This window comes from Antechinus flavipes, chromosome 6 (assembly GCF_016432865.1).
Source record: "Antechinus flavipes isolate AdamAnt ecotype Samford, QLD, Australia chromosome 6, AdamAnt_v2, whole genome shotgun sequence".
In the NCBI taxonomy this organism is placed as follows: Eukaryota; Metazoa; Chordata; class Mammalia; order Dasyuromorphia; family Dasyuridae; genus Antechinus; species Antechinus flavipes.
The window spans coordinates 254,893,912-254,917,733 of record NC_067403.1 but is presented as its reverse complement, the minus strand read 5'-3'; the positions used below and the strand labels follow the sequence as shown (position 1 = coordinate 254,917,733).

Genomic DNA, 23,822 nt, shown 5'->3' with positions numbered 1-23,822 from the left:
AGATAGATTTAATGACTATCTTTGTGCTTCTCAGATATATCTTTTCTGCCCCATTCTGTTTCTCTCACATCTCCAGCCATCTTTCAGTCTCAGGTTGCATGCATTAAACTCAACATGTCTAAAACAGAACTAATGATCTTACCTCCACCTTGTTCCACCCCTCCCCCCACTCCCAGTTTCCCCATTACCATACTGCCATCCTCCCACTCCCTCAGGCGCACAATCTAGGAGTCATCCTGGACTCCCCTCCAGCCCCAAGCAAAAAGGCCTTTCACTTTTCCAGCCATTTCTTAATAGATTTCACTTTTGAAATATCTCCTGTAGATTTCACCTTTGTGACATCTCTTGTAGATTTCACCTTGGGAATATATCTCGCAGATCTTATTTTTTAGCATCTCTTGTAGATTTCATCTTTGGAGTATCTCTTGTAGATTTCACCTTTGGAATATCTCCTGTAGATTTCACCTTTGAAGTATCTCCTGTAGATTTCATCTTTGAAGTATCTCCTGTAGATTTCACCTTTGGAGTATCTCTTGTAGATTTCACCTTTGCTACATTTCTTCCCTCACCTTTTCCATTCTTACAACCTTATTCCCCAACAGTGATACTGGCCTCTGAGATGTTCTGTGAAAAGGACCTTTCACCTGAACATTCTCCCCCAATGCCCAGAAGGCTCTTTCTCCGCCAGTTCTGATCAGTGACCTCCCTGGCTTCCTTTAGATCCCAACAAAAACCCCACTTTGTGCAGGAAGTCTTCCCCAATGCTTAATCCCAGTGCTTTCCATTAATTATGTCCTGTTTTTCCTGCCTATAGTTTGTTTATACTGTTTGCTTGTCGCCTTCCTTCCCCATCGGACTGTGAGATCCTTGAGGGAAAGACTTTTTTTTAATGGCCAACACTTAGCACCAAGCCTAATTCGGGAGCTCTGGTTTATTGATTGATTCTGAGGATGTTTTTGGACAAGTTCTCCAAGGATGGAGCTCAGAGATTTGGGTGAGCCATTATTCCCCAAGGGGCTGCTCCAGTCCCTCTTGGAAAGCCTTGAATCAAGAGCATTGAATAATTAAACAGCCCTGCTCCGGGCCCTCCAGGGACAAGAGGACACCCATCATCCCAGCTTCCAAGATCTGGTCTCCACAGGTACGGGCTAGAAGAGTTCTGTGCCTGGAGGACTTTCACCCACCCTAGGACTGTTTGTAGGGATGCAGCCGGGTCCAGTTCAGGGCGAGCCCGGAAAGATGGGTTGGATTGTGTGGCAGAGGATGGGAAGGGCGCTCCAACGGTGTCTGGGGACACTAACAGAGGAGAAGCTAGCCTGAAAGGGGCTAGAGAGAATCTCGGGCTTTCTCGTCTATCCAATCCCTGATTGCGGAGGCTGCCCCTGAGTTCGGGGATCCCCACCTCGCCAATCCCCATGCACACAAGAACAGGTGGTACACGCCTTGGAATCCACTTTTATTGACATAGAAACCAAAAACAAGCAGAAGAGACAGAAATGGATGCTTCTGACCCCCAACGCTGGAGAGAGCGAGTGTCCCCAGCCCCACCTTCCTGACCACGCCCCCCAAGAGGCTTCACGGGCCTGGGGAGCACAGTGGGGGGAGGGGGATACTTCCACCACATCCCGGGATCTCGATGACATTATGCTGGGGGGAGGGGCATTCCTGCCTCTGGAGTGTGAGCATCGTGTGAGGGGGAGGGGCGGGCCCCACTTTATCCCTTATCTCCCCAGCCACCTCAGCTGATCCTTGGCCCCGGGCAGGTCAGGGCCCGCCCTAGTTATCAGCTCTGGGGGGAGGGGGCTGGAGACTAAGGGGACACACGGATGCACAGGTACACGCACGCACATGCAGACGGACGGACACCCCCCCGCTGGGACTGGAGAGGGTTACGGAGGGGGGGGCTTCTTGCCCCCCGAATTTAAAAAAATAAAAAATTTAAAAAAAAATAAAAAGTTTTAAAAACAGCTTTAGTGTCTTCCCTTTCCACCGGCGCCCTGCCCCCCCCCCGGGCTCAGAGCTGGGTGTTCTCCTCCTGCCTCTCGCTCCCCGGGGCGTGCCCGTTGCTGGCGCTGCCCAGCGGGTGCCCGTTGCTGGCTCTGCCCAGAGGGTGCCCGTTGCCGGTGCCCAGGGGCTCGTCCTCGTCCGGGAGCAGCTCCCCCGGCAGGCTCCGCCGGATCTCCTGGCACAGCTGCGCGCGCTGCGCCTGGCACTCCTGGGCCAGCTGGGCCGTGGCCTGCAAGGGGGGCACAGGGCGGGGCGTGGGCGGGTCGCCCCCGCCCGGCTGCCCCTCCCCTCCGCGCCCTCCCCCCTTTACCTTGGGCTCCTCCTTGTCCAGCTGCTCCTGGACCTGCTGCTGCTCGCTCAGCACCCGCTCCTGCCGCTGCTTCTGGGCGTCTTCCAGCTGGGGGGGGCAGACGCCCAGTGGGTCCGGGAAGCCCGGCGCGCCCCGGGAAAGAGGGCCCCGCCCCCGGGGACTGGCCTGAGGGGGGAGGGGGAGAAAGAGGGGGTGAAAGAAGGGGAGGGGCCCCGGCCTCACCCTTCGGATGGAGTTGACGGATTCCGTGATGTGCCTCCGGTTAATTTCGTTCAGCTCCCTGGAGGGGAGGGGGGGAAAGATAGGGATGGGGGAGGGGATCAGCCTCCTCCCTCCCTCCGTGGCCCCTTCCCCTCAGACAACAGCAACCACAGCAGGCCTTCCTGAGGGGCGCTCTCCAGTGCGCAAAGCCACTTCCTAGCTGGGAGACCCTGGACAGGTCCCTTCCTCCCTCAGTTTCCTCATCTGTCAAAAGCGCCGGAGGGGGGGTGGCCACGCCCTCCGGGATCTCCGCTCAGAAATCCCCCCCGCAGAGGTCCCCGCCCACTCACGCCTCTTTCTTGTGTTTCTCCCGGGTCTTCGCCTCGGAAATGCTGTTGTGCCTCTTGCGGTCCAGGATCTTCTGCAGCTCCTTCTTCTCCCTGGGCGGGGGAGTCTGTCAGACGGCGGGGCCGGGGGCAGAGGGCGCCGCGGCCCCGCCCCCAGCAGCCCCCCCCCTCACTTGTCACTGGTCTCCTTGAGCTTTTTCAGCTGGCTCGTGTGCGTCTCCAGGACGAGCTCCCGAAGCCGGTGCTGGACCTGGACGGGCAAAGGCGGGGGGAGGATCGGGGACGGAGCTGGATCCCGGCCCCCAGGCCTCGCCCCCTCCCCCAGATGGGCGGCCTCTGAAGGGTGCTCCCCCTCCCCCCAGGTGCTTCCTTGCTCCCCCTTTACCTGTCTCAGGTGTTCCTGGCGCCGCTCCGCTTCTAAATCGGCCTGAGCCTCCCTGAAGTCCAGCAGACACTGGAACTGTTTCTTCTGCAGCTCCCGGTACTTCCTCATCTCTTCCTCCTCCTCCTCCTCCGGGCCCCCGCTCCTGCAGAGAGACAGACCCGGGCCGGACGTCCTGACGGCCCCGCGCCGCAGCCGGCCGCTCACCTCCCCGCCCCCGCCCCCTCTGCCACAATCGGGCGCCCCCTACTGGGGCCCTCCCGGGGCTGTCCCCGCTCAGACCCTGGCGCTCCTCGGAGGGGCCGAGCTCTAACCCGGGCAAAGGCCCTTTCTAGACCCTGCCCTGCCTGGAGACCTTGGGGCCGGGGAGCTCCCTCCCACTTCCGCGCCAATCCACAAGGTTTCCCCACTTCCCGCGGGCCGCTGAGTCTGCCTCCCGGCAGCTTCCTCCTGAGGCTCCCGAGGTCATCAAGAGCTCATTGTGCACAGCACTTTCTCTCACTTTCTCTCCCCCCAGCTCTCCATCTGGCGCTCTCCTGTCCCTCTGCCCCCGTCTCTGTCTGTCTCTGTCTCTGTCTCTGTCCCTCTCACACACTCCCTTTCCCCACCAGGGTATATGTTCCCCAGCTGCCCGGGCCCTCCTACAGCTCGGACTGCAGACCCCTCCCCTCCGGCTGCTCCCCGTTTTATCGATGCCCCTCCCAAAGGCAGTGCCCGCAGCCTACTGCCGAGCCCTAGGTATGGCCTGCTCAGGCAGGGCAGGGGGACCTCCCCCCCTCATTCTGGACCCTGAGGGTCTAAGGATGGAGGGAGTCGGGGCCCGCTCTGCTCCTGAAGTCTGACCTATCCTCCTGGGCCCCCTCCTCCCCACCTGTCCTCCCGGGCCCCCTCCTCCCCACCTGTCCTCGTGGGTCCCCTCCTCCCCACCTGTCCTCCCCAGGCCCCCTCCTCCCCACCTGTCCTCCCCGGCCCCTTCCTCCCCACCTGTCCTCCTGGGCCCCCTCCTCCCCACCTGTCCTCGTGGGCCCCCTCCTCCCCACCTGTCCTCCCCGGCCCCCTCCTCCCCACCTGTCCTCCTGGGCCCCCTCCTCCCCACCTGTCCTCGTGGGCCCCCTCCTCCCCACCTGTCCTCCCCGGCCCCCTCCTCCCCACCTGTCCTCCCCGGCCCCCTCCTCCCCACCTGTCCTCGTGGGTCCCCTCCTCCCCACCTGTCCTCCCCGGCCCCCTCCTCCCCACCTGTCCTCCCCGGCCCCCTCCTCCCCACCTGTCCTCCCCGGCCCCCTCCTCCCCACCTGTCCTCCCCGGCCCCCTCCTCCACCTGTCCTCCTGGGCCCCCTCCTCCCCACCTGTCCTCCTGGGCCCCCTCCTCCCCACCTGTCCTCCCCGGGCCCCGACACTCACTTGCGCCTCTTTTCCATCTCCCCCCGGTGCTGGGCCAGGGCGCCGAGGAGCCGCCGCGTGAACGCCACCGCCTTTCTCTGATGCTTCTTCTGCAGCTCCCGCAGGTCCCGCTCCTGGCGGCTGCGAAGCTTCCCCAGGGACTTGTGGGCCCGAAGCTCCTCCAGGGGGCCACGGACACCTCTGGAAGCCAGGCCAGGAAGGGGGCGGTCAGAGAGCAGCCTGGCCGATCGGGGGCTTCGGGGGGCAGGGAGGATTGGGGGGCACCCGGACCCGGTCCCCACTTCCCCCACTTACCTCCCAGGATGCTGGCGACGAGCTCATCGCACTGACCTGGGGAGAAGAGCAGAAAGAGCTGGGATGGGGGCCTGAGGATGCGGAGCGGGGGAAGGGACCCCAACTTCCAGAGGGGGAGGGTCGACCTTTGCCAGGCAGTGAGCACAGCTGGGGAGGACTCCCAAAAGAGCCGGGCAGAGGAAGCCGAAAGCCCCTGGGGGCAGATGAGGCGGGTGACCGGCGGGTGCCCGACTCTGAGCTCCCTGGGCAGGCGCTCAGACCCCGCGGGTGGCAGGCGGGAGCCGGGCCGGACTTGGAGCCCCGATCTCCCCTCGTGACCTCGGGGAAGGGGACGACGCCTCCCTGCAGCGCCCCCTCCCCAGGCCCGTACCTGGTCTGTTTATGACGGGGCTGGTGGGGGAGGTCCCGGAGCCGGGGGGCTGGGAGGGCACAAACTCGGTGCAGCCGTGGATGGACCGTTTGAACTGCGGGTGGTCCGGCTTTTGAGAAGGCAGTTTCTCCGCGGTCTCAGGAGCGGCCTGGAGGGGCAGAAGGTCACCTGAAGCCGCCAGCCCGAGGCACATCCCAAGGCACCTTTGGCCTGCAGAGCCGGCCCAGAAACCCGCGCCCTCCCTGCCCGGTGGCACCCTGGCACCGAGCCCCGGGGGCGGGCGCCGCTTCTGCCCTTCTCCGTCTCCTCGTTTACTCGGCAGGCACTGGGGGGGGGGGGCAGCCGGGCCGGAACGGGGCACACACGGTGGGTATTCTTGTTTAACCCTTCTTTGCCACAAGGGACGATGGGAACAGAAACGGGGCCGGGAGCAGTCGCTCCGTGAGGCTGTTGCCAGGCGGGATCCCCGCGCTCTCGGTCCAGCCGAGGAAGCCACAGGGGCCGGCACTGGCCAAGGTCTGCTCGGGGCACGGCCACTGCTGCCCCCCCCCCCCCAGGGCTGGCATGGAGAGACTCTGGAACAGGCTCCTGGCAGAGGCGCAGGGGCCGGCCCAGCGCTACCCCCCCTCCCGCCCCGCGGCTCACCTCGCTCTCGCCCATCAGCGCCGCCAGCTGCTTCGACCTCTGGTCCATGAGGCTGACGTGCTTGATGGGGTTGATCAAAGCCTCGGCGTAGTCTTGGGGAGAGGAGAACGGGGAGGGATTGGCACACCCAGAGCCGCCGCCCCTCCCCCGCTAGCCCATGGGATGCCCCCTTGGAACAGCAGGAACGCTGGCTGTCTCTCCCCCTCCCCCCCTCCTCCCTGACCCCCTCCCAGGCCCGGCCCCTCACCCTGGTGATCATCGGGGATGTAGTCGGAAGCCTCCGTGTAGATGAGCAGAGCGGGCAGACACAGGGGCTGGTTGGCTTCATTCCTCAGGCAGATGTAATGGTACCCTGGGCGGGGTCAGGGGTCAGGGCCAAGGCAAGGGTGCCGGCAGGCAGAGACCCCCCCCCCCCCGCCCCTCGAGACCCCCACTCCTAGCCCTCTCCTCAGAACGGACCCCTCCCTCTCAGGGGGTGGGGGAGGGAGGGAAGGGGAGGGAGGCGGAGGGAAGCTCGGCGTGCTCACCTGAGCGGATGGCGGAGACTGGCAGGATCCGGTGCCCCACAAACTTGCCCCCTTCCTCGAAGGCCGCCACCCGGAGAGAGGCCAGCGTGGGCAGCACCACCTGCGGGAGGGGGAGAGCTCAGGGGCGGCCCCTCTGCCCCCAAGCCCGGCGGCCGGGGGCTTCTCTGGGCCCGTGTGCGCAGGCAGGCGGGGGCTCCCGGGGCTCGGGGACCCACCTTGGGGAAGTCGAAGGGCTCCTCGTCCCAGACGGGGTTGAAGGAGTTCCCCTGGGAGGGCCGCGTGCGGTATTTGCGCCGCGTGTCCGCGGGGAGGCCGAAGAGATCCACCTCCACGTAGATGCTGACCTTCCTGTCCGACAGGAACTGGCCCGAGATCACCTGGAAGCGCAGGACAGGCTGAGGGCCCGGCCCTGACCTCGGGGCGCCCCTCCCCCCGCCGACGCCCCCTCCCCCTCCCGCCCCCGCCGACGCCCGACCTTGACCCGCAGAGCGTTGGCCACGATGCCGTCCACGATGCCCTCGGTGAAGGGGTCGAAGGACTTGTCCTGGCGCCGCATGAACTCGGGCTTGAGCAGGTAGCCGCTGCGCCCGTTGTACTCGAACACGCCCGCGTTCAGCTGCATGGGGAGGTCTGGGGGCGGGGGCGGGGCGGGGTCAGCACGTGACACGGCCCGCCCCGCCCCGCCCCCCCCCCCCAGCCCCGCGGCCTCACCGAGCGTCTGGAAGTTGAGGGCCACGAGCTGGCAGCCGGCGTTCCAGAAGAGCTGCGGCATGTAGTTGGAGGAGTCCACCCGCGTGCCCTTGGGGTAGATGCGGCTCAGCTGCTGCTTGTTGTATCTGAGGCGCGCGGTCATGGGCCACACTCTGCAGAAGGCGCCACCCCCCGGCCTGCCCCAGCGTCTCTCCGTGTCCAAACGGGCTCCATTAAACAGTCTGCGGTCCGCCCTCCCCCGTGTCCTGCTCTGCCATCCCCTGTTCTAGGCCCCCCGCCCTGTCATCCCTGGTTCTAGGTTCCCCCCCCCCCTGCCATCCCTGGTTCTGTTTCCCCCAGCACTGTCATCCCTGGTTCTAGGTTCCCCCAACTCTGTCATCCCTGGTTCTAGGTCCCTCCCTGTTCTAGGCCCCCAGCTCTGTCATCCCTCATTCTATTTCCCCCAGCGCTGTCATCCCTGGTTCTAGGTCCCCCCCAGCTCTGTCATCCCTGGTTCTAGGTCCCCCCCAGCCCTGCCATCCCTGGTTCTGTTTCCCCCAGCACTGTCATCCCTGGTTCTAGGTTCCCCCAACTCTGTCATCCCTGGTTCTAGGTCCCTCCCTGTTCTAGGCCTCCAGCCCTGTCATCCCTGGTTCTAGGTCCCCCCCCCCCTGCCATCCCTGGTTCTGTTTCCCCCAGCACTGTCATCCCTGGTTCTGTTTCCCCTAGCTCTGTCATCCCTGGTTCTAGGTCCTCCCAGCTGTCATCCCTGGTTCTGTTTCCCCCAGCTCTGTCATCCCTGGTTCTAGGTCTCCCCCCAGCCCTGCCATCCCTGGTTCTGTTTCCCCCAGCTCTGACACCCCCTGATTCTAGGTCCCCCCAGCTGTCATCCCTGGTTCTAGGTCCCCTCCAGCTCTGACACTCCCAGTTCTAGATCTCCCCCATCCCCCTGTTCTAGGTCCCCCCAGCTTCCCCGCCCCACCCCCCTCATGGGAGGATACTCCACAAACTCCATGGGGCTCTTGGTGAGCTGCTCCAGGGCCTTGGTCTCCACGAAGGACGACATCTCGTAGCTCTTGTTCCGCTCTGTAGGGTGGGGATGCAGGCTGGTGTCCCTTCCTCCAGCCCCACCTCCGGGCCCCTCCCCCTCCCGAGCGCCCCCCCCACTCACTCCGGGCCACCTCAAAGGACTTGAACTTGACAGGTTCGACGTAATTGACCAGCGTGGACATCTCCTCAGTGGCGTTCACCTCGCTGCTGGCTGTTCCCTGTGACGCCCCCAACCAAAGGGTCAGGAGGACGGCCCCGCCCCCATCGGCCCCTGCCCCTTCCCCGCCCCCACCCTCCCACCTCCTGGGCTTGACCTCATCTGTGGAGGTCTTCTTGGGGTCGGGCGGCTCCTCCTCTTCCTCCTCCTCACTTTCGGCCTCTCGGTCTGTGGGAGAGAAGAGGTTGGGGCCCATCCCGCCTCCGGCACCGCGGGGCCGCCCCCTCGCCCGCCCCGCCTCTCACCAATGGATTTTCGGGGCTCAGGATTGGCGCCCAGGAGATCCTCCTCATTGCTCAGAGTGGAGCAGGCCTCCGAGCTGGGGGATCCTGGGGGTGGGGGAGGCAGAGACCAGGCCCCGACTCACACACCGCGTCTGCCCCGAGCGTGGCCCGGCACACGGGGCAGGGGGGAGTACGGGGGAGCACTGAGGGAACACAGGGGGAGCACGGAGGGGGGGGAGCACGGAGGGAACACAGGGGGAGTACGGAGGGGGGAGCACGGAGGGCGGGAAGCATGGGGGGAGCATGGAGGGAGCACAGAGGGAGCATGGGGGGAGCACAGGGGGAACATGGGGGGGCGGGAGGTTAGAGGTCAGGGGGGCCCAGATCCATTGGTGACTGACTCAGAAGGACGGGGGCGAGCAGCCGAACCCCAGAGCACTCGGGGACTTGGAGGCTGAGGGGCCGGAGGCCTGCGTAGGAGGGAGTTGGGTCACAGGCCGGGGCCGTGCACGGCCGGGGGGAAGCCTCCGGGGATCCCGGGCCGGGGGCCTACCGAGCTGCGGGGAGGAGGGCTCCGTGAGCACGGAGCTCTCGCTCAGGGCCGAGTTACTCTGCTCCAGGGGCCGCTTGCGCACGGAGCCCTCGCCGAGGTTCAGGGGCGGGTGGTGCCGCTTTTTGTTTTTCACCAGGATCCGGCCCATCAGGTCCTGCGGGCTGGGCAGGGGCACCCCCGGGGCCAGCTGGGGGAGGAGGGCACGGGCAGTCAGAGGCGCCAAGGAGCCCGCCCCCCGCCCCCCACGGAGCAGCCCCTACCGGGTACTTGTCCAGCGGGTCTATGAGCAGGGCGTCCCCGAAGATGGTGCGGCAGTACTCGGCCATCTTGGCCTGCTGCTTCGCCCTGGCCGAAGGGAAGGGGCAGGGGTCAGGGGCTGAGCCCGCCCGCGCCCGGCCCCAGGGTGGCCGACGCCAGGCACTCACGAGTCCACGTGGTTCTCGAAGGAGAGGATGACGGGGAAGGGCGAGGTCTTGAAGGCGGTCTCGGCGATGGCCTCCAGCACGTCGCGCAGCGGCACCTCGGTGGTCATGGTGAAGCCGTGCGTGATGAAGGGCTCCTCCTCCGGCGGCCGGCCCTTCCACACGTCCAGCTCCACGCAGCGGCAGCCCCAGAGCAGCGCCTGCCGGTACATCTCCACCGAGGAGGTCCCCGCCAGCTGCCCCGCTGCGGGAGGAGAGGCCGGGTCAGGGGGCCAAGGGGGAGCCCCGATCTCTCCTTCCCCGGGGGGCGTCCCCGGGGCCACACAAAGAAATCCTGCCTCGGGCCGGGCCCCCCCTCTGCCTCCGGGGCTTCCACAAGTGGCCGCGTGAGACTCGTGGCCCCCGTAACGCCGAGCCTGGACATCCTGGCCGGGCCCACCGCGCTCCCGCCCCGCCGGCCGGACCCCTCAGACGGGGGCTCTACAGCCCGGTGTGTGTGTGCAAAAGGGAACTAGCTCTTTGCCAGGGAGCGCGCCAGGAGAGGCCCGGGGAGCGCGCCGGGAGAGGCCCGGGGAGCACGCCAGGAGAGGTCCGGGGAGAGGCCCGGGGAGCACGCCGGGAGAGGCCCGGGGAGCACGCCGGGAGAGGCCCTCCAGCTCCCCACAGGCTAGTGCTCCTGGAATCCCTGCTATCTCTCCCATCTCCTAGGAGCCGGCAGAGTAAGTGCCGCCATCGTCCCTCCGCAGATAAGGGGAGGAAGACACAAGTCTGAGGTAATTGGGGTTAAGTGACCTGCCCAGGGTCCCCAGCCAGGGCTTGGGGGTGTGAACGCCTCCTCCGACAGGCCGACGGCCAGAGGGTCCCAGCCAGGAGAGTCCGGCCCCCGCACGGCGGGCGCCCCCGGCCCTGACCGGCCCCAGCCTCGGCCGTCCTGAGGATCCTCCTCGCGCGATGTTTCCTGGGAAGTTAAGCCTCGAAGGCCGAGCCGAGGCTTCTGGGCATCAATGCACAAAGCTGGGCCTCGTTCCCTCCGTCTCTGGGTTCTGGGCCGGAGTGCCAAGATGGCGTCGCTGAGCCTCCGGGAGCGCCCTCAGCCTGCACACGCTCGTTTCCTGGAGGCCGCAGCCCGGCATTGCCTTTTTTGAGTAATCCTCTCATTGCCTCCCCACGCCCCACACTTGGCGCTCTGCCCTGCGTGAAATGTCTTGTAAAACGATCTCTTAATGGTTCCAAGACCGCGGAGATAAGATTTCTGCTGTAGGGTTTGGTCCAGATGCTCGTCTCCGGGCGGCCTTGTAAGCGTCAGGACTGCATCTTTACAGGCTCCATCTCCAAGGGCGGAGTCCAAAAATGGGGGGGGAGCAGCGGTTCCATTTCCCGCCTCTGGCGCTCTCCGGCCGAGCCCGAGCCCCGGCCCGGGAAGGACGGCGATCCGCGGGGTCTCGGGCCATTCTCTCAGCCCCGGCTTGTGGTGCGCGCTGCTCTCGGGGCTTCTGGGAGGCCGGGGTCTTCTGCCCCCCCCCCCAACACCTGACAAAGGCCCCTCTGCCTCCACTGCCCCCGCCCTTGTCTCTGTCTGGTCAAGTGAAGCTAATTATCTGTCAAGGGCTTAGCGCATAGTAGGGGCTTTACAAGTGCCCGGAGCCGTTATTTACACAGAGTCGCTTGTGCTCTCCCAGGGTGGCCGAGAACTCGGGGCTTCCTCAGCCTGGGCCCCCTCCCCTGTCACTGCACCCGGGAGGCCCGGGGCCGGGCCAGGGGATGTCACTTGGGGGGATCTCGCTTGGGGGGATCCCCGGAACTTCCCCGCACCGCGCTCCCTAATTCCCTTCCTCGGATCCTCCTGCTGACGTCCGCCCTCCTCGCTCCCCCGCCCTGGGGTCCCTGGAAGCGTCTGCCCCAGAAGGAGCCCCCACACCCCGGGACGACTTCCCCCTCTCCGGGGGTGACAGGTCAGTTTCACACTCGGACCGGGGAGGGGGCACCAGACACCCGGGGAAAGCCCCTCCCCCGACGCTGGCCGGGGCGAGGACCCCGGGGCAGTCTGGGAAGCTCGGGACCCGGTCAGGCCCATCTTGTCAAATACATCGAGTTATACATTCCAACCCATCGGTCAAAATCCTAACCCAGCCGCGGCGCTCCAGGCAGGGACCCGGGCTGAGACCTCTGACCCACGGAGCTGCCTGGCACAGGCGGCACAGGGCCCGGGGCCCGGCCAGGAGGTACCAGGGGCGGCCCGGCCCCGGCTCTCCCTGCCCGGGGGCGGCTCTGCCTCTCACAGACCTCTCGCGTCCTCCCGGCCCTCCTCCCGCACCGCGCGCCCATTCTAGAGACGGGGCAGCCGAGGCCTGAGTGCTCCCGAGTTACCTGTGAGGTAGGTGTTGTGTGAGGAATTGATGAAGTAGGAGCTGAGGGGCTGAGTCATGTCGTTGCTCAGGTCCAGAGTCTCCGGGGGCAGGATGCTGTTCTCCTCCCCGCCCAGGTAGCGGCTGAAGCCTTCCATGGACATCTGGTCTGGGGGCGGGGAGAGGGGTCAGGCCGCGGCCCCCGGGGCAGGGGGCACGTGACTCTGCCCCTCCCCCACGGGGTCCGGGCACCTAGCTCTGGGCTCCCGCCGTTAGCTCTTCCCCCCCCCCCCCCCCCGCCCCGTTCTGAATCTGGCAGGGTCCGAGAATCCGGTCAGAGCAGGCCGGGGGAGGGCAGGAACGGGGAATGTCCGGGAGGGAAAAGTGGGAACGGGGAATGTCCGGGAGGGAAAAGCGGGAACAGGGAATGTCCGGGAGGGAAAAGTGGGAACGGGGAATGTCCGGGAGGGAAAAGTGGGAACAGGGAATGTCCGGGAGGGAAAAGTGGGAACGGGGAATGTCCGGGAGGGAAAAGTGGGAACGGGGAATGTCCGGGAGGGAAAAGTGGGAACGGGGAATGTCCGGGAGGGAAAAGCGGGAACGGGGAATGTCCGGGAGGGAAGGGCAGGAGCGGGGAATGTCCGGGAGGGAAAAGTGGGAACAGGGAATGTCCGGGAGGGAAAAGCTGGACCAGGCGGGAGGGAAGGGCTGGAGCGGGGAATGCCGCGGTGGGGAGGGGCCTTAGAAAACAAGAACCGAGGAGGGCTCCGAAGGTGCAGTTTGGGTTCGGGGGCCTGACCTGAGAGCGGCCCCCCCACGGAGACACCGATTGGGCAGAGAGCCCGGGGGAGGGGGGTCGGGACCCAGAGCCCCCCTGCCTTGCTCACCTCGCTCCAGGAACTGCTGGTTGGGCTCATATTTCTCGATGAGCAGGCGGGCCTGGGCCGGCCGGAGCGGGGGGTACAGGACCTCGTTCAGCCTCGGGTCCCGCTGCTTCTGGTTGACAAATTCCAGGAGCTGCTCCAAGGTCAGGTACGGCTTCCCCTTAGCACCGCTGCGGGGGCAGACGGCCCGTGGGTGTCCGGAGGGAGGCTGCCCTCCTCCTCCTCCTCCTCCTCAGCCCCGCCCCCACCTCTTCCAATCCCCCCAACTTTAACCGGCGGCTCCCCCTCCCCCCTCACTGGCTGCCGGTCCCGGAGTCTAGGGGGGCTCCTCCCCTGGGGGCCCCTCAGCTCCAGCCCGCGCCTCCTCAGACCCTTCCTGGGGCCCCCGGCCCTCGGCCGCCTCCCTGTACGGCGGGAGTTTGCTCCCTCCGGAAGCCCCCGCGAGGCGCTGCCCTGGCTCTGTGGGCGCCCTAGGAGGCGGCGTGGGGTCCCGGGCCCCCCCGCTGCCCCCTCCCAGACTGTGCCCGGCTGGCTGATCCAGCCTCAGAACTGGGAAAAAAGAGAACCTCTCTGCCCCAAAACTAGGCCACGCTCTCCCGGAAGGCGGGACCTGCCAGGGACCGAGGCCCGAGAACAGGCGACAATCGGAGCAGCTCGGGGGCAGCGGGGGGCCGGGCCTGGATTCGGGAGGCTCCCCCGCCCGCCTCAGTTTCCTCATCTGTGAAAGGGGCGGGAGAAGGCAACGGCCCGGCTCCGCGGCCCCACGGGGGGACAGGGGCTGAGCCCCCCGTGCCCGGCACAAGAACCTGCACGTGGGGAAGGGCTCAGGAGCTGGAGCCCCTTGCACTTCCCAGAGGAGGAAACCTGAGGCCCGGGGGGGGGGAAATGGCGCGACGAAGGTCACGCAGAGCGCCCCCCTCAGGCCCAAAGCTCCTCTCCCGGGAGGGACCTCCCGCCCCCGCCCCCTCCTCACATCTCCAGCAGGATCTTGTCTATGTCGGGCCGGAGACACAGTTTATTGAGGAATCTCTCAAAGATCTCCAGGGAAAACTCGTCTGGCCGGATCGACTGGCTCTGCAGGGAGGGGCGGGAGGGAGGAGGAGTGAGCGGCAAAGCCCCGGGGAGGTCAAGGGGCCGGGGGCCAGTGCCCGCGAGGGCCCCGCTGCCCCCGCTGCCCCCGCCGGTCCCCCCCGCCCCCGCCCTGCCCCCTACGCACCCGGTTAAAATTGAGGCCGCAGGACTCCAGCGCCGTCTCCACTCGCTTCTTGTCAGCAGAGAACATCTTCAGGATGCTGGGAGCGAGGGTGTGGAGTCAGAGGGGGAGGAGAGGGGGCGCCCCGGGGTCAGAAGGGCCAAAGGTCACCCAGGGCAAGGGCAGACCTTTCACTATGGGGGGGCGCTCTGATTTCCAAGGTGCAAAGTGGTGGTAAAGGGGTCCCTCGCCCCGTACCCCCATCCCCCCACCCCGTCCCCCCTCGCCCTGCCCCCATCCCTCCCACCCCCCCTTGCCCAGCCCCTCAGAACGATTCTTACTTTTTGACCGGGATTCGCCCATCTTGGTTCACCTGGAGCTTTAATTTGGTGTACCTAGCCCCGGGGAGAAGGAACGAAAAGCTGAAGTTGCCGGGGGCCCCCCCGCCTAGGGCGCCCCTGGCCCTCCTCCCTCCCCCCTGACCCTCCTCCCTCCCCCCTAACCCTCCTCCCTCCCCCCTGACCCTCCTCCCTCCCCCCCTGGCCTCCTCCCTCACCCCCGCCTGGGGCACCCCCGGCCCTCCTCCCTCCCCCCTGACCCTCCTCCCTCTCCCCCTGGCCCTCCTCCCTCCCCCCCGACCCTCCTCCCTCACCCCGGCCCGGGGCCCCCCTTCCCTCTCGGTCCCAGCCAGCGAAGCCCCCCTGCCCGGCCCCAGCTCACGCTTTTCGGAGGAAGGTGTTCCGGGACGCGTTCTGGGCCAGGATGTTCATGGCCAACTTGAAGAGCTCATCCGCCCAGATCTGGGGGTACAGAAGGGATCCCCCAGGGAAGTGAGGGCGGGGGCGCCGTGGGGAGCCCCCGCCGCCCCCGCACTTCCTCCCTGAGCGTTCAAGGAGCTCAGATTCCCAGCTGGAGCCTACAACGGACTCCCTGACAAAGGAGGAAACTGAGGCCCGGAAAGCGTCAGGCCGGGCCCCCCAGAAGCAGCCCCCAGCCCTCCCGGACCCCGCCCCACCTTGGCAGTGTCTTCCTGCACAGCCATGAAGTTGAGGAAAGTAGTGTTCACGGGGTCGGGGCCAGCCACTATGGTCACCAGCTTGTCCTCCGGCTTCGTTTCCGGACCTCCGAAACCCAGGACTTCCCTGATCTTGGGGTCCTGTGAGGGTCAGAGCCTCAGTGCCGGCCCCCCCCCCCATCTGAGAGCCCCCACTGCGGCGAACGGGCCGGGGACCGACCTTGGGCAGGCGGGCGTAGCGGCCCGTGCGCGTGTCCCGGATCGAGCTGATGTCCAGCGTGTCCACTTCCTGGGGGAGAGATTGGAGGAGGGGTGAGGGCACAAGGGGCTTCCCGGGGCTCATGAGACGCCTACTGTGCGCTGCTGGGGGCTGGGGGCCCGAGCTGAAGGGCGCGACCTGCCCCTGCTCTCAAGATGCTTCTGTTCCCTGGAAGGCCCCGGCACAGACGCGGATAAATAAACACAAAATTTTTGGAGCGATTCCCGGGACGGAGTGGGGGAGGGGCGGCGGCCTCCGGGAGCTGTTCCGGGCGGGGGGGAAGAGACAGTGGGACCCCCACAATCCACGGCTCCGGGCCCGGCCCCCGACGAGGCCGCCACGCGCGGCCACTGCCCACCTCTGCCCGGGAGCCGCCGGGCCCAGGACGCTTCCTGTGCGGGGCTGGGGAAGGCCGAGGTCACTTCCTGTCCAGCCGGGCCGTGGGAAGGGTCAGCCGGCTTGGGAGGCCTCCGCCCCCGGGGCCTCGGGAATTTGGGGCAGGGGGCAAGCGCTGAGGGGCCGCCGTGGGGGAGGGGAGGAGCGGCGGCCCGGGAGCTCACCATGTTGGGTCCGGTCCAGTAGAGAAAGAAGCCATGGGGATCCACCCGGAGCGTGACCAGGTTCCGACTGGAAGCCTCCTGGACAACAAGGGCAGAAGCCAGTGAGGGCCAGGCCGAGGGGGAGGGGCCGTGGCGGCGGCCGCGGGGGTCTCCGGGCCGAGAGGGCTCCCTGCCCCGCGCGTCCGAACGCAGCCTCGACACCGAGCAGCCGCGTGCCCCCGGCCGGGTCCCCTCGCTGGCTGCCTCAGTTTCCTCATCTGTAAAATGAGCTGGAGAAGGAAATGGCAGCCCCTCCATCACCTCTGCCAAGAACGCCCCAAACGGGGTCACCCACGAGGCCCGCGGGACTGCAACGACTAAACCACTGCCCACAGCTGTGGCGCAAGGGGGCTCGTGCCCGCGGCCCGGCTGACACAGAGGGGTTGAGGGTCTTGCCCAATAACCAGCCAGTTGGGCTCTAAACCGATCTTCACCGCAAGCCCATTTTACAGATGAGGCCCCTGAGGCTGATTTGCCAGGTTACCGGCCAGCATCTCCAGGTCTTCCCCACCCACAAGTCCAGGGCTTTCCATCAGTCCCAGGGCCCTCCCTGTGATCTGACACCACAGGGGGCGGGGGGACGGGGCGAACCCCCAGACTAGCCCAAGGCTCGGTGGGCCAAGAGGTCAGGAGCTCCCCGGCCCTAATTCCACCCACCCTCCCCTGGGCCCCACCCCACCCTTTGGGCCCTCCCGAAGATTTATTCTCCAGGAAACTCGGAATAAAGCACATGGCCCCCCAGGGTGGGGGTGGGGCAGGAGGGGGCCGGGGGCCAGCCCAGCAGCGGAGGTCCCAGAGCCGGGAGCAGCAAGCGGGGCCTCCCAGTCCCTGTGACAGTGACCTCCCACCCAGGGACCAATCCCAAGGACTCCTGGGACTTGGGGGGGGGCTTTCTCTGCCCCCGCCCGGGGGTTAATTCAGGCGGGGGAGGGAGGGAAGGAGCCGCGATAAGGTGACCTTTCTCCCCGGCCTCCCTTCTGCCCCCCAAATCCTCAGCTCTCCCGGCAGCCCTGGAGCTCGCCTCCTGTTTGAGGGCAAGGGGCCCCTCCGGTGGGCCGGCCATGACGGGCGTCCGCAGCTCCCGGGATCGCGGCTCTGGGCGCCCCCCCCACGTCCCCCCTCGGATTCCCCAGGTTCCCAGGCAGCCCCCCTTCCCCCCCAAGCTCCCTCCTGGTTCCCACTTCCTTATTTGGGTTTATCACACCAGAAGGAAAAGGAGAAACTTTTTCTAACTTTCCTGCCTGAGGCCTCCGTGGGGGGAGGGGTCTCCCCCAGACTCACGGCCCCGCCTCCGCCCCTTCCCCAACACCTGATTTCTCCCGGAGCCGGGGCCCCGCCACACCTGTTACCTCCGGCCACACCCCCAGCCCCCTCCCGCGGTCCTCGGCCACCCCAAAGCTGCGCCGAGCTCCCCCAGCCCCACCCAGCCGGAAAGGAAAAGGGAATCCTGCCAGGCCTCCGGCCCGGCTCGGCGAGGGAGGGGACCCGCGGGCCTGGAAGTGGGGCGAGGAAGGGGGGCCGCGGGCGGGCGCCCGCGAGCAGGGGGAAGAAAGAGGCTCCTGAGGAAAGAGGGTCCAAAGGACGGAGAGGAAAAGGCCCCGAAATGGGGAGAAGGAGGAAGGCGCGGAGCGAAGCAGGAGCTCGCGGGGCGCCGCGGGGAGCAGGGAGACAAGGGCACCCCGCGGGGCAGAGCCCCGGGAACCCGGAGCGCCGGCGTTCGGAGCGGGGGCTGGCGGGAGGTTTCGGGAGCGCTCCTACAGTGCCGGCGGCGGGGGAGGGGGCAGATGCCGGGGAGATTTATTGGGGTTCAAAGTCTCCTCTGGGAATGGGAGGCGCAAAGTCCCTGCGAGTCAGCCCCGGTGTGAGTTTTTGGGGAAAGGAACCGAAGTCTCCCTCCCCGAATTCCACGGGGAAGAACAGGGGGGCTCTGGGGACGCGGACAGCAGCCCCGAACGGCCCCCCGAGCTCTCGGGATCTGGGGGGAGGGAAGGCAGACGTGGGAGGAAAGCAAAGCGAGGCCCCGGGGAGACGAAAAACCGGCCGCGGGAGAGACGGAGGCCGGCGGGGCCCCGGAGGATTGGAATCGGGGGGCAGAGGCCCGGGCCGGGCCCCGGGAGGGGCGCGGGACGCAGAGGAATGGGTTGGGTGCGGAGGCCCGGGCTGGAAGCCCCGGCCCGTCCCCCCGCCCCGAGCTCACCTCATCCCACTTGATGAACTTGCTGCCCCGTTTTAAGATCTCGGCCACCGCCGGAGGCTCCAGTTGCAGCGCGTGCACCCCGGGCCGGGCGCCGGCCATGGCTCTCCCGGGAGCCGGGGCCGGGGGCCAGGGCGGAGGGCGAGCCGCACCAGGCTGCGGGCTCGAACCCCGACGGTCCGGTCAGGGTCCGGCTCCCCGCGCCCGAGCGCAGCGGCGGGGGCAGCAGAGCAGGAGGAGCAGGAGGGGGTGGAGGAGGAGGAGGAGGAGGCGGCAGCGCAGTCCGGGACTTTCTCTCGGGGCGGCCCGGGCAGGCGGGGCGGGGCCTCTGAGGGGCGGGGCCTGGAGAGCCACGCCCCTCGGCTCCTCCCGCCCCTCCGGTCCCACTGCCTTCCCAGAACTCAGGAGTCCCGGCTGGAGCTGGGGCAGGAGTCCTCGCCCCCTGGCGGTCAGGCGAGGACGGCCCGGCTCGAGGTCCAGGGCCCGGGTCCAGGGCCGGGGTCCAGGCTCCCGGGGTTCAGAACGGACTGAGCATCCCGGTCCCGGCTGGGCTCCTGCTGCCTCGCTCTGTTCTGGAAGAAGCCCGCATTCCCAGCCTCCCTTCTCCCTCCTCCCCGTCTCCCCCAATCAGCCGTTCACCCGCCCCTCCCTCCTCCTCTCTCCCCCAGCTAGCCACCCCTCCCTCCCCCAGCCAGTGGCCCCCACCCCGCCTCCTCCCTCCCCCAGCTTGCCATCCCCCCTCATCTGCAGCCCCCCCTCCCCTCGGTCGGAAGCACTTAGTGCCTAATGGCCCTTTCTCCCCGCAGAACCGCGGAAGATCCGGGGACGCCTGGCCCCCGAGCTCCCGAGAGAGCCCAAGTGGCCGGAGCCTCAGCCGCCGGCCCCACGCTCCCCGCCCGCCGCTTCCTCCTCTTCCCAAAGTTGTGAAGCGCTTGCTGGGAACCAGAGGGGGAAGCCACTTGTTCGAAGTCACACAGCAAGATGTTTCCAAGCCGGTCTCCGGCCTGCGGAGCTCGGGACCCTCCCCCCCAGCCCCCCCCCCCCAGCCGGCCCCCACGTTCTCAGCCCGGCCGTGTTTACCCTGGGGGAGGGACACGAGCCTCGCACTAGCGCCCCGAGGGGGGGCGCTCAGCACACTCTGGTGGCGGGGGGAAGCCGGGGGCTCCGAAATGGGGGGTCCGCAGGCTGGCCAAAGCAAAAGCCTCTCAAAGCCGGGCCCCCCCCCGCCCCGTTTCTGCCCCTGGCCTTGGGCAGCCCCTGCCCTCTGGGAGCGCCTTCGGGAGAGAGAAAGAGCCGGCCTCGAGAAAAATCAGGGGTGGGGGCGGGGTGGGGGCGAGGGGCGGGGCTCGGAGCCCTCAGGGGCCTGGCTCGGAGCCTGCCTGTGGGCCCCCGCCCCCGAGCCAGAGCTGGGGCTTCGCAGAGGAGAACTCTAGAGGGGCTGAGCCCAGTTCTGTGCAGGCCACAATTTTACCTAAGGCTGGACCTAGAAACCCAGAAAGACGGCAAGGTGGGAGGAGGGGGAGGCTGGCAAGGTGGGAGGAGGGGGAGGGTGGTAAGGTGGGAGGAGGGGGAGGGTGGCAAGGTGGGAGGAGGGGGAGGGTGGCAAGGTGGGAGGAGGGGGAGGCTGGCAAGGTGGGAGGAGGGGGAGGCTGGCAAGGTGGGAGGAAGGGGAGGCTGGCAAGGTGGGAGGAGGGGGAGCCTGGCAAGGTGGGAGGAGGGGGAGGGTGGCAAGGTGGGAGGAGGGGAGAGGCTGACAAGGTGGGAGGAGGGGGAGGCTGGCAAGGTGGGAGGAGGGGGAGGGTGGCAAGGTGGGAGGAGGGGAGAGGCTGGCAAGGTGGGAGGAGGGGGAGGCTGGCAAGGTGGGAGGAGGGGGAGGCTGGCAAGGTGGGAGGAGGGGAGAGGCTGGCAAGGTGGGAGGAGGGGGAGGCTGGCAAGGTAGGAGGAGGGGGAGGCTGGCAAGGTGGGAGGAGGGGGAGGCTGGCAAGGTGGGAGGAGAGGGAGGGTGGCAAGGTCTCCTGCTGGGGCTGCAGCCAGCCTGGCAAGTGTGCCTGGCGTTGGGGGAGGAGGGGAGAGGCTGGCCTGCTTGAGCCTCAGTTTCCTCTTCTGTACAAATAGCCATAAGGGTTCCTCCCAGGTCTGCGGCCTTGAGGGGGGGCCAAGCCCTTTCTGAAAGCCCAGCCCTCGGAAAGAAGTCGGATTACCCCCATTTTACAGATGAGGAAAGTTTCAGCTTTGCAATCAGAAATGGCTCAATTCACCTGCATTAGGTGCCTACTAAGTGTCAGATGCGGTCCCCAGACAAAAAGATTAATTAAGAGCTCCTCCGAGACCCTATTTGGGGTTTTCTTGGCAAAGATAACAGAGTGGTTCGCCATTTGCTTCTCCTTTTACAGATGAGGAAACTGAGTCATGGGGTGAAGGGTCTCCCGAAGTGTCTGAAGTCATAGTTGAGCTGGCAGACTCCCGCCTGGGCGCTCCGTGCACTGGGACACCACCGCTGCCTCGCAAGGAGGGAATCCTGACTGGGTGACCCTGGACAAGTCACTGGCACTAAGCTTAGCCAGGACAGGAGGAAGCCGCTTTACTAGGCCTGCCTCCGTACACAAGCCGCCTGCCGGCCTGGCCCCAGAGCCTTTAGGTCCCGCCGGGGTCACCGGGATTCTCAGAAAGTCCGCTCTGCTGCCTCGGGGGAGGCCCCTCCGGCTCCCAGGATGCCCTGGGAAGCGGCCAAGTGGAGCAGATGCTCCCCCCTCCCCCGGGGCCTGGCTCCCCCCTCCCCCGGGGCCTGGCTCCCTGCTCTCCTCCAGCCGGGCTCCCAGAGCGCCTTCCTTTCCTCTCCCAAGTCAGCCTCCTGCTAGGGAGGGACGGCTGGGGCGGATCCCCGCTAGGGCTAACCACAGGGTTCCCTGACCTCAAGTCCAATTGCTGACAATTTTCTTGGCTAAATTGCCCACTGTCGAGCATCCCGGTCTGGCACCTACATACACATCGGAGCCTTCCCAGATGGCGGGGCCTCGGAGAGCCTCTCGCTCCACTGACTCATCTTCCTGGAGCAGGAAACAATACAGGAGCTCTCCGTATTCCAGTTCTTCCGGGATTGCCGACTGCGCCTTCTCGGGCAGATGGGAACATACCCATTTCTCAGATGAAGGGGCTGAGGTACAGAGCAATTCTCCCGGACTGGCGCCCAGCTCAGCAAGAAGGGATCTGGCCAAAGGGCAGCGGAAGGGCCAAGCCTAGAAAGCCCACCCGGGTCTCTGAAGTGGAGGCCACGGCCTTTCTCCTGCCCTTTGTTCTCAGACTCCCCCCGGAGTCGAATCCCGAGACTGGATAGAGGGAGACAGCTACCAAGGCACCGCGGTCCCTGCTGGCCTCCGTCCAGAGGGAACTTACAGCCTCCGGGGGGGCTGAGGGAGCTCAGACCGGCTCACCCCATGAAGCTGCTGGGAGAAGCCCGGGGGTCCCGCAGCCAGGGCCGGGGTCTTCTAAGGCGCAGATCACGCCCAACTGCTCCAGGCCGCCTCCCTCCGTCCCGCAGCTCCGGAGTTGGGGGCTGGATCTCAGGGGGATTCATTAGCAGAGGAAGAACTGGAGCTAGAACCCGTGCAGAGAGAAAGACAGAGATGGGGAGGGAGCGGTGAGAGGCCAGAGACAGAGAGAGGAGAGAGACAAAGTACGGAGGTGGGGCAGAGGTGGGAGAGACAGCCTGAGACAGAGTTAGAGAGAAAAAAGAACTCAAGAGAGCCAGAGCTGGAAGAAGGAAGGGAGACGGAGTCAGAGCTAGAGAGAAGCTAGAGCTGGAAGAGGCAGAACTAGAGAGAAAGAGAGAAATGGAAGAGAGAGAAGAGAGAAAGATACAGAGATGGGAGAGAGACCCAGCTAGAGAGAAAAAAGAACTAAAGAGAGAGCTGGGGAGAAATAGAGATGGAAGATGGAAGAGAGATGGAGCCAGCTAGAGAGAAGATAGAGCTGGAAGAGGCAGAACTAGAGAAAAAAGAGGTGAAAGAGACAGAGAAAAGGGACAGAGCTAGAGAGAAGCTAGAGCTGGAAGAGGCAGAACTAGAGAGAAAGAGAGAAATGGAAGAGAGAGAACGAGAGAAGAGAGAAAGATACAGAGATGGGAGAGAGACCCAGCTAGAGAGAAAAAAGACCTAAAGAGAGAGCTGGGGAGAAACAGAGATGGAAGATGGAAGAGAGATGGAGCCAGCTAGAGAGAAGATAGAGCTGGAAGAGGCAGAACTAGAGAAAAAAGAGGTGAAAGAGACAGAGAAAAGGGACAGAGCTAGAGAGAGGCAGAGATGGAAGAGAAAACGAAATAGAAAAGAGACAGATGGAAAAAAGACAAAGCTAGAGAGACGAAAGAAAGAGCTAGAGAAGAGACAGAGATGAAGAGAGACAGCTAGAGAAGAGAGCTAGAGAGGCAGGTAAAAAGGGAAGAGAATTAAACAGAAGAGAGACAAATGGAAGAAAGACAAAGCTAGAGAAGAGAGTCAGGGAGAGACAGGCAGAGATGGAAGACAGAGCTAGAGAGGAGATAAAGATACAGAGATGGGCAGAGATGGGACAGGCAGAGACAGAGCTAAAGAGAGAACTGGAGAGAGACAGAGAGAGACAGAGAGAAGAGAGATAGACCTGGAAGAGATGCAACTAGAGAAAAGAGAGATGGAAGAGAGACAGAGCTAGAGAGGAGAGAGACAAAGATACAGAGCTGCGAGAGACAAAAAGAGAGACAGAGCAAGAGAGAAGAGAGCTAAAGAGACAGGCAGAGATGGAAGAGAAATAGAGCTAAAGAGAAGAGAGAGAGGGAACTAAAGAGAAGAGGGGCAGAGACGGGAGAGAGACAGAGCTAGAGAGAAGAGACAGAGAAGAGGGAAGAGGAAGTTAAGATCTAGATCCCAGGAAAGCCAGCCCAGAGTTCCAAGCAGAGTCTGGAGAGTCTGGGAAGAGATGAGAGTTTGGGGAGAGCGAGAGGCCCCCCTGGGTGGAAGAAGCAGATTCTGTGGGGGGAGACGAGGGAGGGGGCGAGGATGCTGCCTCTGGCCCCTCTCCCCAGATACCTTGGCCAAGGCACTTGGGTCTCTCCGAGCCCTTTCCTGACGTCTGGAGGGGCCTCCATGAGCCTCACCATCCCCTCTGGGAGGCCCTAGGACATGTGCTTGGCTGACCTGGGGCCCGACCCTTTGCCGATCTGCCTCAGTTTCCTAATTTGCCTCATGCGCATCTTTCAAGTCCCTGCCATCCCTCCTCCTTCCAGACTTCCTGAAGACTCGGAGCTGCTGGGGAGGGGAGGGGGGAATTTTCTGGAGGCCCCGCCTGGGAAAGTGCCCTCAGCAGACAATGGAAGAGTGAGTGTTAATTCTCCGGTGCAATGGTCCCAGAGGGCTCCCTGGAAGAGGGCTTTTTTCCTCTCCGGACACTCTCCAAGCCCCGGTAATGGGAATGGGCGTCTCGGTAATGGGAATGGGATGTCTCGGTAATGGGAATGGGATGTCTCGGTAATGGGAATGGGATGTCTCGGTAATGGTGCAGGGAGAGGCCTGGTGCCTTCCAGCCTCCACCCTCGATTAACCCCACCCCACCCTCCCCAGAGCCTCTGGCAGCCGAGCTGAAAGCAGCATTAGCTAGGTAATATGAGGATGGGGGTGGGAAAGGGGCAGGGGGAGGGGGGGCGGGAAGGGGGTGGGGAAATCAGGA

At 65.4% G+C, this 23,822-nt stretch overlaps 1 protein-coding gene across 2 annotated transcripts; it reads right to left on the bottom strand.

Annotated features, from left to right (window-relative positions):
- Positions 1 to 1,435: 1,435 nt before the first annotated feature.
- On the bottom strand, positions 1,436 to 18,366 carry PLCB3 (phospholipase C beta 3). 2 transcript variants are annotated; one of them, XM_051963876.1, is made up of 32 exons: positions 18,132 to 18,357; positions 15,896 to 15,973; positions 15,297 to 15,365; positions 15,077 to 15,217; positions 14,782 to 14,861; positions 14,403 to 14,456; positions 14,086 to 14,161; positions 13,843 to 13,943; positions 12,873 to 13,039; positions 12,008 to 12,154; positions 9,644 to 9,884; positions 9,479 to 9,563; positions 9,219 to 9,405; positions 8,687 to 8,770; positions 8,539 to 8,609; positions 8,346 to 8,442; positions 8,176 to 8,260; positions 7,196 to 7,320; positions 6,960 to 7,114; positions 6,700 to 6,861; positions 6,485 to 6,584; positions 6,205 to 6,309; positions 5,958 to 6,049; positions 5,313 to 5,460; positions 4,943 to 4,978; positions 4,649 to 4,826; positions 3,251 to 3,392; positions 3,039 to 3,115; positions 2,869 to 2,958; positions 2,540 to 2,597; positions 2,318 to 2,404; positions 1,436 to 2,236 (listed from the first exon to the last, which is right to left on the bottom strand). In XM_051963876.1, exons 1-32 carry the CDS (start codon positions 18,228 to 18,230, stop codon positions 2,015 to 2,017), a joined length of 3,639 nt encoding a protein of 1,212 aa, XP_051819836.1. In that variant the 5' UTR covers positions 18,231 to 18,357; the 3' UTR covers positions 1,436 to 2,014. The 2 variants fall into 2 exon arrangements, with proteins under 2 accessions (XP_051819836.1, XP_051819835.1); XM_051963875.1 differs by lacking the exons at positions 1,436 to 2,236; positions 2,318 to 2,404; positions 2,540 to 2,597; positions 2,869 to 2,958; positions 3,039 to 3,115 and having other exon boundaries at positions 3,270 to 3,392; positions 4,649 to 4,828; positions 18,132 to 18,366.
- Positions 18,367 to 23,822: the final 5,456 nt, after the last annotated feature.

Excerpts from the sequence above, each read along its gene's own strand:
- PLCB3 (XM_051963876.1), bottom strand. The coding sequence starts at position 18,230 with ATGGCCGGCGCCCGGCCCGGGGTGCACGCGCTGCAACTGGAGCCTCCG. Across the intron at positions 9,564-9,643 it reads TTCGAGAACCACGTGGACTC|GGCGAAGCAGCAGGCCAAGA; the intron begins GTGAGTGCCTGG and ends CCCTTCGGCCAG. Across the intron at positions 2,598-2,868 it reads GAGAAACACAAGAAAGAGGC|GGAGCTGAACGAAATTAACC; the intron begins GTGAGTGGGCGG and ends CCTCCCCTCCAG.